General features: G+C 31.1%; 2 protein-coding genes across 2 annotated transcripts in view; one reads left to right on the top strand and one right to left on the bottom strand.

Annotated features, from left to right (window-relative positions):
* LOC105172004 overlaps window positions 1-1,763 on the top strand; it is a 5,765-nt gene extending 4,002 nt beyond the window's left edge. The window contains exon 3 of the mRNA XM_011093321.2: window positions 1,528-1,763. Within this exon, the coding sequence (XP_011091623.1) occupies window positions 1,528-1,548 (21 nt within the window). The 3' untranslated portion in view covers window positions 1,549-1,763. The remainder of the gene's footprint in view (window positions 1-1,527) is intronic.
* LOC105172003 lies at window positions 2,760-13,492 on the bottom strand. Its single transcript, XM_011093320.2, has 13 exons — window positions 13,315-13,492; window positions 12,867-12,938; window positions 11,084-11,191; window positions 9,514-9,628; window positions 9,248-9,381; window positions 8,753-8,937; window positions 7,748-8,029; window positions 5,974-6,032; window positions 5,512-5,548; window positions 5,106-5,177; window positions 4,495-4,645; window positions 3,960-4,091; window positions 2,760-3,393 (listed from the first exon to the last, which is right to left on the bottom strand). Exons 4-13 carry the CDS (start codon window positions 9,617-9,619, stop codon window positions 3,001-3,003), a joined length of 1,551 nt encoding a protein of 516 aa, XP_011091622.1. The 5' UTR covers window positions 9,620-9,628; window positions 11,084-11,191; window positions 12,867-12,938; window positions 13,315-13,492; the 3' UTR covers window positions 2,760-3,000.

Below are 16,884 nucleotides of genomic sequence, written 5' to 3'. Positions count from 1 at the left end.
TTTCAAGATTTTTTTTTCTTCTCAAATGTAGTTATATTTTCTCCCAAAAGTGGTCCCAAGTTGGAAAACACGTCAATTTTTCCTCCAGTAAAAAATACTTAACGGACCAGCACGTGGCCTACGGTGTTAAATTGTAGACGGAAAAGTGGATAAGGACCAAAAGTGCTAATTTTTGTAAGTTATGGGACTAAAAGTGTTAATCCTGTAATGGCTGGAACCAAAGGTGGAATAAGTCAAATTTATGGGATAAAAAATGCTATTTTCCCTAATTCTATAATGACTAAAACCAAGCACTTATTTCTAGCTTCTTTTAAGCAAAAAGCTGAATCACTTTTCTAAATGATTGCAAAAATCCCCTAAATTATGTGGGTGACAGTGGATTGCTTGTTGATACCCCTAAATTCTGTTAATGCGGTAAGGCTTCATCAATCACTCGGACAATTTGACAGGGGGGAGCCCAAACCATTGCTTTTTTGACTTGAACTAACATGGTCATGCTCCCTTTCTTTTCAATATCAAGTCTGAATGAATGACATTTCAAGGTACTGTAGTTATAGGACCGGCAAGCTTATTAGTGATTGGAATACAATTTACTAGTATTAATTTTGTGTATGAGCTCAAAGGTGTAAAGTCCCTGATATCCAAGAGCTCATTTGTGATTAGAACCACTGATAAAGACTGCCTTAATGCACCATCTGTTGGTCCACACATGCAGAAGAAAAGAAAACTACCAATTCTCCCACCCACCTCATACTCACCTGTTTCCAAGGCAAGGAGAGGCATTTTGGCTGCATTTCATTCTTGGGAGATGTATCCCCAAATCTTAAACCTGCCCACCTTCGGAAGATCTGAGCTGAAGGCCGTATAATAGTCCCACCTTCATCGTATTACCAGTGATAATATATTTCGGACGTTATTCTGGAAAATTTTAATTAAGGCAGAAGTTCGCTGCAATACATGACCCCTCTATTAGGTGGCATGAGCAATCTCTGGTGGAAGGTACTTGGCAGCGATTGTAATCACTATGCTTTTGGAGGTTAAGCCATAATCAAACATCTTGAATGACTGGCCATCTGAATTTTGGTGGACGGAGGCCTAAATGCATCAAGTCCCATTCAATGCTTCATTATATAATCCTTTGCTTCATCAACAAAATTTGCCTCCTCTGGAAAACACCTAAGCTATTTAAGTTGTTACGGTATGCGGATTATTGCCAATTTATTCTTGATCATGGAAAGGACCACCTGAATATTTGAGTTAATATGACTTACGCATCCTTGGCGAAATAATGGGAAAAAAGGAACCGAGTAACATGATAGCATATTATATGTGTGTGCCTATTTGCATCTGTTGTTTTTTCTTTCTCTGGGTAAGATTGTGAGCATCCATCTTAGGCGCTGGGTAGGTTTCTCTGGGCAATCTTGCTTAGGTTTTGTTTTCCTCAGATAGTTTAATTCATCTGTTCAGGTTTATTTATTTGGGAATCATGCATCTAAGCTCACAGCTGTACTGTAATGCTTCTTGTAGGACGGAGGAAATCTTGGATGAAGTCCTGACCTGTTGCGGCATATGCATATGAATATCTCCTATAGCTCTCTCATTTTCTTTTCCAGAAGATGGGCAATTTGAAATAAATATGCATTGTACATGGGCTTTTGGCTCTTAACTTTTGACTGATATGTGAGCTTTTAATTTGAAAGATCACGCTAAACTTGTGGTTTTCACATAACATCATTGATTAATATTCCACTTCGTTACTGCAATTATTGGAGTTTAGGAACGGAGAAGATCAACTACACCAAAATTTAAATGAACGAATCATTTTTTTCTAACTAGCCTAGTGTGCTGTTTCTATGCATATAATAAATAATTTTTTATGCTTTAAAGTATATTATAAATAAGAATAAAATATATAAATCAACATAGTATTTTAAAAAAAAATATTTATCAGTCAAATGTAAAATTTGGTGAATTAAATAAGTAAGTTTTCTTATTAATGGGAGGGCATTTTGATTTAAAAAAAATTGGTGTGATGGTGTTATTAACTGCCGTTTGTGAGTATAAAAGTTTTTTTTTTTGGTCACAATAATGAATTTACCTTCTTGTCTAAAGAGATAAATTATTTCATTTTAAAAAATACAGAAAAATTGATTATGATTTTATTGGTTTTGGTTTAAAATTATGATAAATAGTTATTATTAATTGTGATTAAATAAAATTCTCAACAAAAATTTAGATTATCCACTATGAAAACTATTTTTTTCATAATTATGAACCATAGCAAATATATAATATGGTATTTAGCCATGATATATGTTTTAGTTACGTTTACGAAAATCACGTCCCACAATTATTACAGGGACACGGTCGATGATTATTTATTATAATTATTTATTTTTAATCATACCAACTAACCACAATTAAGTATTAATTTTTATGGGAGGATAATACTACAGAAACAACAATAGTACCCAATCAAAAGCAAGTCGTGTTTTGATTTAGTGGTTAAAATTAAGGTTTGATCATGAATAAATTCGAGGTAATAGGTTCGAATCCAATTGGATATCTGGGAGTATATACAACTTTATATAAATTTATTATAATTAAATTCATAATATTTTATTATATTGATATAACGAATATACTGCTCAATTTATTAAAAATATTGATATTATCATGCAATTACTACTTTTATCGAAAAAGAAAACATTGCGGATTAATAAATAAATCAAATAATTATTTCATATTCGCTTGGAAAATTCAATATGCTTGCCAAGTCCAACATGTTGTAATAATCCTCACATAGAATAGGAAAAAGCTGGAATTTTGTTCCTATACTTGGGTATATATTTTTGATCTCTCTTGTCCAGTGACTTGTACATCATGACATGCCTATTTGCATATTAATCTCATTAGAGATTCTGAAGAAGATGAGTATGTAGTTTGTAGTTTGCTATCATGATTTAAATTTCTAGTTACTATATATAGTTTGTGTTAGGTTTAGGTTTGGACACCATCCGTGGGCTTAATTACTCCACATTCCAGCATATTGCCATCATCGGGTATTATCGAGCCGTTGTTATCTTGCTCGTAGTGCACTCCAACTGTCCAAACGGTAACCAACGCCATTAGGGCCACCGATAGGAACACCAGCGCTGCCCAGATCAATCGGAGGTGTCTTTTTAACGGCGTGCAGTGTTTTTGAAGGATTTCAGAGAAAGTATCCATAATTGGCTGGCACTTGATTAGGCTTTCAACACCAGGATAAGCATCCAGTAGCTTTTGTACAGAACTAGAGTATGCTTCTACCATCTTGAATTGCTGCCCAGGAATCATGATTCCTCCCACACAGGTTGTACTCTCGGAATCAGGACAAGCGATCAATCTCAATACCTTCAATATATACCGGGAGCGAATCACATGACACATAATTTACCAAATGTTCGTCTTTCTGTATGTTAGGGCTAATACATCTTTCGTCCACTTGGGAAGAGGATTCTCATTATGGTGCCGTAAGTTATAAAAAATCTCAGTCAGTGTTTTTCATTATATTCCGCTAGTATTATGACGAAAAAGGCATGTACTGAGCATGTAGCTATTAGCTCTTCAGCCACTTTTGGTCACGTGCCTAGCACTTTTAGTCCTATTAATTATGAGATTCTCGTTCATGGTCCTATAAGTTAAAAAAATCTCACTTGTAGTCCTTTTGTCACATTCCTTTACTATTCTCGACAATGGTCACATGTTTAGCACGTGTATTTTTCGTCAAAATACTAATAGATTATGACAAAAGTACTAGAAGTAAGATTTTTTTGTAACTTATGGGACCATTAATGAGAATTCTGTAACTAATGGGATGAAAAATATACTATAGGCCGTATGATACAAGACGAAAAGCACAATTCCCCTGGGAGAAATACACAGAGAGGGCTATTGAGTGTGTGTTTGTGTAAAAATACCCGGGGAATGTCTCCTATTCGGATTGAGGTGGCTGGACAATTCCATGGTTGATATTCATAGTTAGGTGCGTCAGCGAAAGGATTGCAAAGCTGAAGAATATCTCCGAATGTATTAGATATGTCAGTATTCACCTGCAACCATTTGTCTTAAGAGCATAAGCTTATAAACTTTTAAGGATCATACTGAACAACAAATGAATTTTCATACCATGTCGGAACATTGTCATTATTGCATGATGAGAAAATGATGAAAGGGGTTTATATATATATATATATATACATCGTTGAGACGATAAACGACCAGTAATTACTGTTTACATAAAACATCATGTTTTCCAAGCATCCCTTTGCAAGAACTAATCATACAAGTTCGTACGACCATGAACGGTACCACAATACGTTCGACGTACATATATACAACAATGTGTTTGAACTAAACATAAAAATTCTCCAAAAAGAAAAGACAAGGTTGTCATATAGATGCATGTTTTCATTTGTACACAATACTTTTACTTTGAGATGTTGAGTTTCTTACCTTGTTCACCAGCTCATGTACTCCTATGCTAACATTAGTTAGGACTGGTTTTGCAGAAAGCAACTTTTCACAAGGCAGAAGGTGACTCAAACTGTTGTTGTAGGGATCCTTTTGGAAGCCTTCTAATGCTGTGCATGTGTCTCCCGCAAAGCTGCAAAAGTTATATCCTGTTAACGTCAACACTTGCAGTATAATTGATTCAGATTTGGTTCGAACCAAAATTTTCCATGTGATCATAATGGGAAAATTGAAACTTTTTGTCCCATATCTTAGGCTCAATACACTTTCCGTCCCATTACGTCATGTGATGAGAATTCTCATAAACACACTTATATATAAGTTACCAAAAATCTCACTATTAATTCTTTCGTCGGATTCCATTAGTATTTCGACAGAAAAATGCTACATGACCGTTATCAAGAATGTCGAACAGTTAACGGCTACGTAGCACTTTTCATCAAAATACTAACGGAATCTGACCAAATTACCAACAGTGAGAATCTTTCTAACTTATTGGATCATTGATTAGAATCATGTAACTAATGAGACTGCAGGTGTACTGAACCTAAAATACGGGACGAAATTAAAAGGAACGAAAAGACTTAACGTACTTTTGTATGACAAAAAAAATCCCGAAGAACACCCAGGACACAATAGTGAAAATCCAGCAAATCCCAATTAATCTACAAGAGGGAGATAAGATCACAAAAATGTTCTGCATTTCGGTATATATAACGAAATTGTGTTAAATGCAATTTACCCCTCTCATATGTGAAAAGAGTAAATAACCTTTATGAAAAATGAATTAGTAAATTACCCACGTGTTTTAAAAATGAAGCAAATTACTCTCATATTAATAGTTTAGATAGGGCTTAAATTGCTTCTTTTTTCAAGACACAGAATAATTTACTATTTTATTTTTCACAAAGAATTTTTTACTCGTTTCTCATATCATAGGGGATAAATTGCATTTTTCCCCAACTATTGGTAGTAGAAGCTCTGATTTTGTGTACTTACATTTGAAGAGTTCTCCGAAACTTTAGGAACCCGAAGGCTACATTTGAAGGAGAGTTTATGTTGGAGAGACAGCACAAACATGCAAGAAACAAACAGCTATGATGTTAACTAACTTAAACACATTTTTCTGGGGAAAAAGCTATAAAAACTTTCTAACTTTTAATCCTTTCATTAGATTCCATTAGTATTTTAATGGGAAAGACAAGCTCTGTTATCAAGAATGCTGACGAATTGGCGGCCACGTACTTTGCACACGCCTTTTCCAATCAAAATAATATCGGAATCGGACAAAAGGACTAAAAATAAGAATTTTTACAAGTTATTACCATTAATTAGCTCGTAATTAATAGATCGAAAAGTGTACTGGCCCGCGTAGACAAATGCAACTCTACATTTTCTGGCCATGAATGAGTTCATTTTTTTCTGAGTAAAAATGGAGGGCAGATATTACTTTGGCCTTACCTAGTAGAGCAATCACAGCAGTTAAAGTCAATGAGAAAATTGTCATTGTTACTGTATACCTGCAAATATCAAAGTCAAATTTTCATTTTTCTGCACAGATGCACACTTACATACATACTCAAAAGATTATCAATGATGATTTCAGTTGGTTTTCTTTTTCATATTGGATGCAACTTGTTGGGTATAATCTAATGTTGAAAAATGCATTTTTTGTCGTGTAATTACAGAAGGTGGTATTAATACTCCTCTCTGATTTTGAACTTGCGATTGAAGTATTAAAAAAAGACAAATAGCACATTTAGTGTAAATGTCGTTGAAAAATGCTAAACTCGTCGGGAATGGCATATTCTTGGCATGTGGCACCGAAAAGTAGCACATGCTTTGGCGTTTTTGCTTTAACTCTACCGGGGAGAACATAAGCGGAAAATGCAATTTTAGTCCTATAACTATAGAGGGTGGCATTTTTGGTCCTTTACGATGCATATTGAATTTGTAATTGAGGATTGTAATTACAAAATATCAACACATTTAGTCCAAATATCATCGAGGTAAATTAAAATGTCATATATCATCACATTTCCAGGTTAAAGCTCAGGGGTCACGTGCTAAATATGTTCTAATTTCTAGCAAAAATGAGTATTTTTCAGTGATATTTGAACTAAATATACTTTTTTTTTAATTATATATAGTACTCAATTACAAATTTGAAATCAGAATGACCAAAATTACCACCACCCTTATATGTATAGGACCAAAATTGTATTCTTCCCTAATCAAATGAGACAAAACAAATGCATTATATAAAGGATGCTAATTCCCCCCAAAAAAAAAAAAAAAGAAAGGAAAATTATAGAAATATATGAATACCACGAATTACCACTTATCAATATATAGTAAAATACTTTAGAATACAATTAAAAAAAATAATATTGTCAAACTTGAATATTTAATAGAAAATAATTACTATCAATAACAACAAGCATTCACTCTGTATATAACAATTCATCAAGTAAATCAAATAACCAAAATAAAAAAAAAGTAAATTCCATTGCCAAATATATTATTCAGGACAATGCATTTTTATTGGGTATTTTCATAAAAAATAAGATATAAAACGATCAATAACATGATTATATTAAGTATATAATCCTATATAATATATTAAATAGGAAAAATTGCAATTTTAACCATATATGTTAGTAGGGGTGGTGACCATTGTCTGTAAGTAAACACTGGTAATTTTGGTCGTATAATTTACGATTTTGTGACAACTTTCCTCGTTCTAGTGGAAATCTATCAGAAATATGCTAAAGCAATTGAGAATATAAGAGATATTAGGAGTTTTTTTCAACTGATTGGATGTCAAATTTGGACGTAGCAACTTAAATGGCATTAGGTTTAGCCATTTTCGAGGGAAACTAACACCCCTTTTCCCGCTTCCTCCCATTTTGAATAAAATTATATAAAAAAGAGGGACAACGCCAAATTTAATTTTACGCAAAATTATTTTTCCCCCGAAATGGCTAGACCTAATGCACCATAGGTTGCCACGCCCAAAATCAGCATCCAGTTGGCAAAAGCCCCTCCAATTTCCCTAAAATCCCCAATTACTCCTGCATATTTCAAGTTGATTTCTACATAAAGGATTAAAATTTCCAGTTCATTACTTACTGGACAATGATCACCACCCCCTAACATGCAGGACTAAAACTACAATTTCACATGTTCATCAGTATTCAAGTATATTTAAAAGAAAGAGTTCAAGAAAACATACACTCGCTTTAGGCCCTTCTCTATCAATTGCCTGTTCCCATAGGCTTGCCTTTCTATATCGGCAGCCTGAGCGTCGAGCTTTAGCGATGTCGAGTTCAGGAAGGCAGTGGCTTCGGTGAGTGTGCCGACTTCACTCAAACTGCTGCTGACGTTTTTCATCGCTCCAGTTGTTTTGTATATCGTGTTTGAAGCCGCACCCACCCTACCAATAATAACCTTTATGATCATCTTTGCTCTAGAATGGAACTTTGCATCTCCTCCTAGGACCAGCCCACACGCTGCTCTGAAACGATCGTCATAATTATTATGTCTACGCTTAAGGATGCTACATGCATATGTTTACTTTTAGGTAGATTACATTGACATTTTCTGAGGTTAGGTCTGACTATATAAGTATTCCATATCATTTGAGAAATTACAAGTATACCTAAAGGGTTTGTAGTTGTAATTTACGTCCGTACTTCGTTGGGGCCAAAAATTTAAACAACCACCCTGAGAAAAAATCTACTTCGACAACCTCTAAAATATTGTACTTGTAATATTTTCAAAGAATAAGGGGATTTGTGTAATTAGATCTAATTTCAGAGGGTATTCACGTAAAGTACCTTTACTCTTAATTACTGCTTCTTTTTTTTTTCTTCTATTTCTTTCTCAAAGACAATAAAGGAAAAGGTTGATTAGAAAAATTATAACTTTAGTCCCGTAAGTATGGAAAGTGACAATTTTAGTCATGTACGAATTCATTTTGGTAATTTTATCATGTAATTTTAAAAAAAATTGCACATTGAGGACAAAAATGGCTGAAAAGGTGTACTTCACCAGCTTAATTGGGTGTACTTTTTCGGCATCTTAGCAAATTCCTGCCATATTTATCCTCAATGTACGAAAATTTTAAACTGATAGGACAAAATTATGAGTATTCATTATATAACTAAACTTGACACCCTCTATATATAATTACAGGATTAAAATTATAATTTCCCGATTATAGCATACTCTTACTTACATAGCAAGGAGTGTGAAGACAAGAGCCAAAAGAAGACACTTCATATGACTATCTTCTCTCTTCTTGTGCTTTTTGCGGCTCTTACAGCAAATAATCATTACAAGACGAATTACTCCATATCCCAGACCACATAGTAACCATAATGCTGCAAGGGCAAATCCATATATGCCTGTAAACACAGTTGACTGTGTGCAAGAGAGCAAATATATATAGTTAGTGATAAGTAATTACACAAACACTTTTTGTCATTTATGTTTTCGTTATACAGTGACGAGGTGGTTTTCGTACAATAAAAATATTATTAGTAATAATGAGCGACAATGTATAGCGAACATAAATATCACGCAGATGGGGTCCCAGAGTAATTTTGAAATATTAGGGGTGGTTTTTGTAATTTTATTATAGTTAATGAGTGTAATTATATTTTATTTAAAATTTATGCATCACAAAATCTAATAGTTTCAAGGGAACGTATGTAACGATGTAGATACTTACGCCCAAATAATGTGGATTTGTTATATTGTACCCTCCTCTGTACTTCTTCAAATGGTCTAACGGGTCTACTCTTACAGTATCATCCACAGGTTTGTTTTCTGTCGAAACATTGCCTGTTTCTGCTAAAAACCGCCCTGAAAATATTTCAAATGCACTAGATCAATGATCAAATCAAGTGCAAACACAATACTTTAAACTCGATAATAAGTTTGGACCAATGATATGTTCGTCTCGATTCAAATCATTTACAATTCTACCCTTATTACCTAATTCAGGGCCTCCTGACAAGATTTGTAGTCCTGCAAGTTGTGTGAAGTTTAAGGCCAAGAGTAGAGTCACTAGAATGACACACTTCACCATCGAAAAGCCCATTTGTTTTACCTGTGGAATAAGTTGTTAATGATGTTTGATGTGCAATGTTATGGACAAGAAGTTACCAAGTTTTCACACTTGCAACATGTAAAGTAGAAGCCATGCCTGCTTATGTTTGTGCTCATGCATGCCTGGATATGCATTTACAGGTGATGGAAAATTCTTATTCAAATCAGGTCTCATAGAATCTAATCGAATCATTCACACAGAAAATATATTATATTTATTATGTAAAACACTTGTCGTATAATTAGTTTAAATCTCTCCAAGTCGAGTTCAAGATAGAATTTTCCCACACCGCGATTAAAGCTATCAAGTTACTTGAAGTTGGACTGGATTTTGTATTGCAATTCTCGTTCCATCTTATATTCTATTTAATATATACGTACACACCATGTATATAAAGATTACACTGTTGGCTTTATCTAACTAAGAATTTTTATACACCTGACATGTATATGTGAAATGGAGTAGAAAATGCAATATGAATTGTAATAGAAAATCCAATTTTCTGAGCAGTAGGGATAGATCTACTTTATGATCAAGAGCGAGAGGGTTCGGGATAAGTTTATTCAGAAGATCTTTTTACATCCTGTAAAATGTTGTTAGAGCTAGCTTATATTTACACTCCCCTCCCCTGAGCTTATACTGCAGGTCAAACAATTTTTTTCGAACTAAATTATCTTTACAATGGTGAAGATATACCTCCTCATAATCATTAATGTGTGATGACGTATGAGGGTAATTTGGTCTTAAAAAGATTTATTTAATATGCAATAAGACAGTAATAAGTCAATCGAGGGTAAATATCAATTTTTCAATTAATATCAGCAAGTTTGGTGAATTTTGACCAACAGAGGGACTTATTTGTTAACGAAAGCAAACCTCAAGGGTGTTAGGTGTAATTTCTCAAACCACAGGAGGTGTACGTATAATTACACCAAACTTTAGGTGAGGGGTGGGTAATTATCCCGAATATTAAATGCTATTTTATAAATAAATTATTAAAGTATTTAGATAAAATAAGATTATGGACCTTGTAAAATGCTAGCAACGGCAATTTTGTAATTAGTGTCGATAAAAAACTTGTTAATATCTTAACAATAAGTTGGAAACTTGTACTTTCTCTAATTACACAAATACCCTTTGTTCTTTATTGAATTACAAATACATCCCTTGAAGGTTGTTAATTCAATATACCCCAGAAGTGTTTGTGTAAAGTTTCGCAATTAAATAGAGAGTGTACGTACTTGTAATTACAACTACAATATCAATTAATGTACGTACTTGTAATTTTACAAAAAAATATATAGGGTACGTATTTTTATAATCAGACCTAACATTAGAATATCTCAATGTAATCCACTTTAAATTAATTTTGTTGTACATTAATTGAGAAAACTTGCAAGCTAAGTAGATTTATACACAAAAGGAAGATAAATTTAAATTCATAAAAAAACTCACCGGAAAATGAACTCTCACTCCTTCAGCAAATCTTATACATACACAGACACATATGTATTTTTTGAATAATTCGATCAACAGCTTGTGAAATGAAGTCAAATGGAGTACCTTCAACAACGAACGTCGCCGTTAGAGAAAACGAGTATGGTTCACATGATATATATATATATATATATATATATATATATACATATTTTTTTAATATATGATTATATGTGCATTTAAAGTATAATCATGATAATTAATCTGACGTTTAATAGGTGAAAAAATATATATAATAGTTATAATTGATGTGATATATATATTTTCTTAAAAGTAGTGAAAATATTTGGGTCATTTTTATGGAAAAATGAAAATTTCCGTCCTATAATTTTGGTTCTTTATCTTTGACAATATTAGATTTAGTCCTTTATCTATTAATTTTGCGTGGATTTGGTTCTTTTTAGTCTAATTTATGACTCTTTTGTCCTTTTAATGACAATGGCTAATAAATAGTCCGTCATAATGCTCTAAGTATAATATAAATAAATACAATAAACTTAGACTCTTATACCATTCCAGGCGAGCATTAGCTACGAGATGTAAAATAAATTGATATATATGGACTAAAATTACTTTTGAACATCTGCGTAGTAAAATTGTCCGAATTGAGTCAAAGGGCTAAAATTAAGCAAGTACGTACAACCCAATTCTCAGGTAACTAATGCAAGTTCTTCTAGCTTTATTCAACTAGTTATAGTTTGAATTTTTCTATTACCTTGTGTTTAAACTTAGAGTTCAAGTTGGAATCTAAATAATATACAGCGACTATAAAAAAAATAAATTATTTCCTGTATTATAGATAATTATAATTTAAAATTTATGATAATGAATACGTTTTATCATAGTCATATTAAATAATACGAAAAATTAAATTTTGATCATATATGATTAATTAATTGACATTTTTTATGATTTTGGTTATGGCGAAAACACTTGCCATGATCATTAGCTATGACTAATATTTTGGATTCTTTTGCAGAGTTGTTACGCAATTATATGATTAATTATTATTCACTATAATTTTTTACTTTTAATATAGTAATTGGCCATAGCAAAGAGTCGTATTTTCTCCTGTGTTTCAACTTAAATTAGACTTAAATTATTATTCACTACGAAAAATGGATTATTACCTACACTATAAATCACTACGACTTAAAAATAATGGCAAATTAATACTATATACTATGACCAAACAAAACTCGGTACAAAAATTTAAGTTTTTACCACAGTTAATCAACTTTCGCCATAATTTTACCTGTGGCTAGAATATTTGTCACATTTTAAACTGCAGCTAATGTTTTGGTCTCGTTTGCAAAAACAACAATGACAGCCATTGTTTAACTATAATTAACCGTGTTATGATTTTTTGTTTTTAACTCTGATAATTAACCCTAACAAAAATTCATGCTTTCTTTGGTGTCTAAATATAAATCCATATATAAGCATTTCATGAGTTTGTTTATGTGCAAAATATCTGATTCCAACCAAACTATTCTCTTGTAACTAAAATAATAAATGTCAAACAATAATAAATCTTTACAGCCTTGTACATAATAATAGAAATGAAAGTATTTAGTGTATTTTCTTAGTTTAAATATGTGAAAAAAATAAAAATAAGAACGATCAACATAACAATTTTCACGAAACATATTTATATAAACAGAAATACGTATATGTATATATATGAACAATAACCCTAATACATATAAAATCGCAGTAAAAAAAGTTTGAATCCGCTTACCGGAATATTTCTTTTCTCGTCGCCAAATCAGAAGCAAGCCTATGATGTAAGTAGCATAGCTAGTTTATGATTCTGGCACGCATAAACAAGATGTCAGAACATCGTATCGTTCCTCTTACGTTGGAATTTTCATCGATTCATGCTATCGGATATTTAAATTTAAGATCTAAATTGAAGATCGAACAAGAAAACCTAAATCACCATATCGTATATGTATTTCTGGTCGATTAGTTAGCACTTTTACGTATAATGATTTCGTCATAAGCATAATGCAATATTTCATTTCAATAATTGTGAAATATGCATGAATATATATATATATATATATGTAATGGAAAGAACCAAATTATATATATATGTAAATATATATATGATGATCATAGCAATGATTAATTAATTAATAATTATGAAAATAATTTATTTAATTAATTAGATTATGAAGTCTTACCGGCTCATGGGGTGATAGATGGTGTGCAGTTGCAAAGAAGCAGGTTTGAAGATAATTCAGAATCTGTGAAATAAGGGAATTTGCTTCCCCGGCTTCTTCTTCATGGTGGGACTGCATTTTTCTTTTCTTTTTTTTATTTTTTTATTTTTTAGGAAGAAATAAATAAAAAAAAAAGTTTATGTTTCTTAATGGTAGAGGTAGTTATTTTTCGTTTGGTTTATATAAAAAAAGAATTTCTCTTAACTAATAATAGAAAAAGTGGTAGTGAATATTGGAGAGTGAATAGGTTTCCCCTTTTGAATAGTTGGTTGACTTTTACAATTTTTTGGTCTCTATTTAGGTCTAATTACGAAGACGTTCTTTAAAAAATTATAAATACAGATCCTGAGATTATATCATTTATGATAGACTTATAGAAATTGACGAGTACAGATTTTGAGGTAGTGTTGATTAACGGCACGTGTAATCGCAGAGGACTAAAAGTGTAATTTTACCGTTTAAATAGAAAAAAGTCGGTAAAAGAGCAAGTAATGTCCAAGCGAGGAATATATAACATATTATGCTTGAGAATCTATACTGTGTTTGTGTCCAAGAGAGGGATGCAAAAAGCCTGTGTTTGTTTCCCATTGTGAGACGACACTCGTACCTTTACTTAAGTATTTTTTTTAATAACTAGCCATTGTGGCATGTAATTTTTATATGCATATAATAAATAATTTTTCATGTTATAAAATGTATTATAAATAAGGAGTTAAATTCATTTTGACCCCCTGTGATATGAAAAAATATTAAAAAGCCTGCTGTGAAAATTTAAATATAAAAAATTACTTTGTGCTATAAATAATGACTCACACAGCCCTGTGGTCAACTTGGACCTATTCTTTTAAGGACAATGACTAAAATGTCCATCCATGTATATGAGGAAATATTTTACATTTATATAGTATATTATATAACTTTTAATTAAAATATACCTATAATATAACTATAATATATAAAATTAAAATTTCTAAATAAAAAAAAATTTTGGTTCGTTAAATATGCCCAATATTAATTTTAATCCGATAATTATGCCTATTTTTTATACATTAAATTTTAAAAATTAATAAAATTTAGTCCTTTGGTGGCCCGAAATTTTGAATTTTGTCGAAAAATGACATGGCATGTCAGTTAAATATTTTTTGGGGATTTTTAAGTTCTACGTGGCTTTAGACAATAAGTTAGATGACACGTTGGATATAATTTATAGTATTATTATAATTTACAAAAATAAAAATATTATTTTAAAAAATAATAATCTGCCGCCCTTGAAGAGGGGACAACGGTTGCGCCGTTGTCCAGAAATAGTCTGGGCGAGCGGCATCACCCTCGCTCCCATGGGCGACGACATCGCCCTGAATGGATGGGCAACGGTGGTAGCCTTGTTGTGTTGGGCGATTGCCCTCCTCTGCAGCGGCGACGACATGCCATTTTTTGTAGGAAATTAATTTTAATTAATTTAATTATATAATTAAAAAATATTAATATAATTATATATTTACATATAAAATATGTTTTATTATTAATAAGTATTTATATATTATTTTAAGATTTATTAAATTTATATAATATATGTTATATAATATTATATTATGAGAGAGATAATGGCAAAATTGTCAAAAAAAAATGTGCATTCAAACCCATATTCGCAGTCAACCCCCATATACAACCAATTCTGACTTCAGGGGTTTTTTGAATTTTTTGCAGATAACAAGGGGTGTAATTGATACTTTATTTTTCTCAGTAGGCTTTTTGAAAATTCTCAATATGACAGGGGGTTCTTGAATTTTTTCCTATAAATAAGAGTAAATAAACCGGTACATTACAATAATAAAAAGGAAGAATGGAAGAAAATAATAATATATTAATTAATGTAAATTTTGAAAAGTCGAATAAGTTAGTTATTTATCATGAAGGACATTTTTTACTTCACAAAAAGTTACTGCAACAGTATTATTAACTGTCGTTTGTGAATGTGAACGTACATTTTTTTTATATTAGTATAGATATACTCTAAATAAGAGTAAAATATATAAACCAGAACATTACATTAATAAAAAAAGAAAGGAAAAAAATAACACCAATTAATGTAAATTTTGAAAGTTGAATAAGTTAGTTATTTTATCATGAAGGATATTTTTGACTTGACAACAAATTGGTGAGGTGGTGTCATTAACCACCATTTATGATCGTGGAAGGGCTTTTCTTTTTATATTAGTATAGATAATTTAAAATTAATTTAAAAAATAAAATTCTAAAAAATATAAAAGACTACTAAGTAGATATGATAAATATACATAAAGACATTTATAAATTAATAATGTTGGGACCATGTAATAATTTATTAATTTAAAGTAATTTTTTTATTCAACGACCTACATTATTCTTCATGAATAAAATATATGTATTGTATTGATTAATTGAATAATGTTCATGCACAATGTGATTAATTAAATATAATGCATTTTCCTAAAAAAAAAAAAACAAAATTCATTGGACTGTACGCTGAAGGAAGCACTCAAAGCGGCAACAACTCGTTGCGATTTTTTGTTGCAGTATGAGAACGCAACACCGGAACTTTTGAATGGAGTAAGGAAAGTTAGAAATGAAATACAATTGGTAATAAACAGTTACTTGCAAGGGTAACAAAGTAACTTAACATACATGACGCACGTGTTAAGCACATATAACCACCACACCATATAACTTTCAGCACCACTATAAATACCAAAAATATAATTTTTTAACACCAACTAGTATTTATTGATTTTGACCTCTCATACATACCAAAAACCCTCTCGTAAACTGCATAATTTCACCTGCTCCGCAATTGTGTCGTAAGTAAAATTTTCATTTCATCCTTTTGTTAAAATCACAACCACATTAGATTTAAATTTTAAGAAGCAAACAAGTCATATTTCAATAAGTTGTCCTAGTTATATTGTAATTTTCTAGAATTATTAATTTATAATATTAAAGGGATCATAAATTTATATAAGGATTTTCAAAATTATTATCTTATTAATATATACAAGTTACTAATTTACATCTTGGGCCCAAGTCGGGACCGAGAAAAAAATATTATTTTAGAGAAGTTATTCATTTATCGAGTATTAATTTATAAAGGTTATACAGTATCTATACTAATATAAAAAGAAAAGTCCCTCCACACTCACAAACTGTAGTTAATGACACCGCCGCACTAATTTTTTATGAAGTGAAAAATGTCGTTCATAATAAAATAACTAATTTATTTAACTTTTCAAAATTTATATTAATTTAATTATTATTTTTTCTTTCTTTATTTTTATTAATGTAATGTACTGATTTATATATTTTACACTTATTTATAATATATTTTAAAGAGAGAAAGATTATTTATTATATACATGTAGAAACAACGTGCCACAACGACTAGTCTAATTAAAAAAATACTAGATAATTGATATTTTTACGTGATTTATTTGTTAGAAGAAATTTTTAAATTCTTTACAGAAGTACTCTTTTCATTAATAAATATATCAAATATAT

Source organism: Sesamum indicum, linkage group LG10 (genome assembly GCF_000512975.1).
Source record: "Sesamum indicum cultivar Zhongzhi No. 13 linkage group LG10, S_indicum_v1.0, whole genome shotgun sequence".
Lineage (NCBI taxonomy): Eukaryota > Viridiplantae > Streptophyta > Magnoliopsida > Lamiales > Pedaliaceae > Sesamum > Sesamum indicum.
This window is presented reverse-complemented; position numbering and strand designations above follow the sequence as displayed.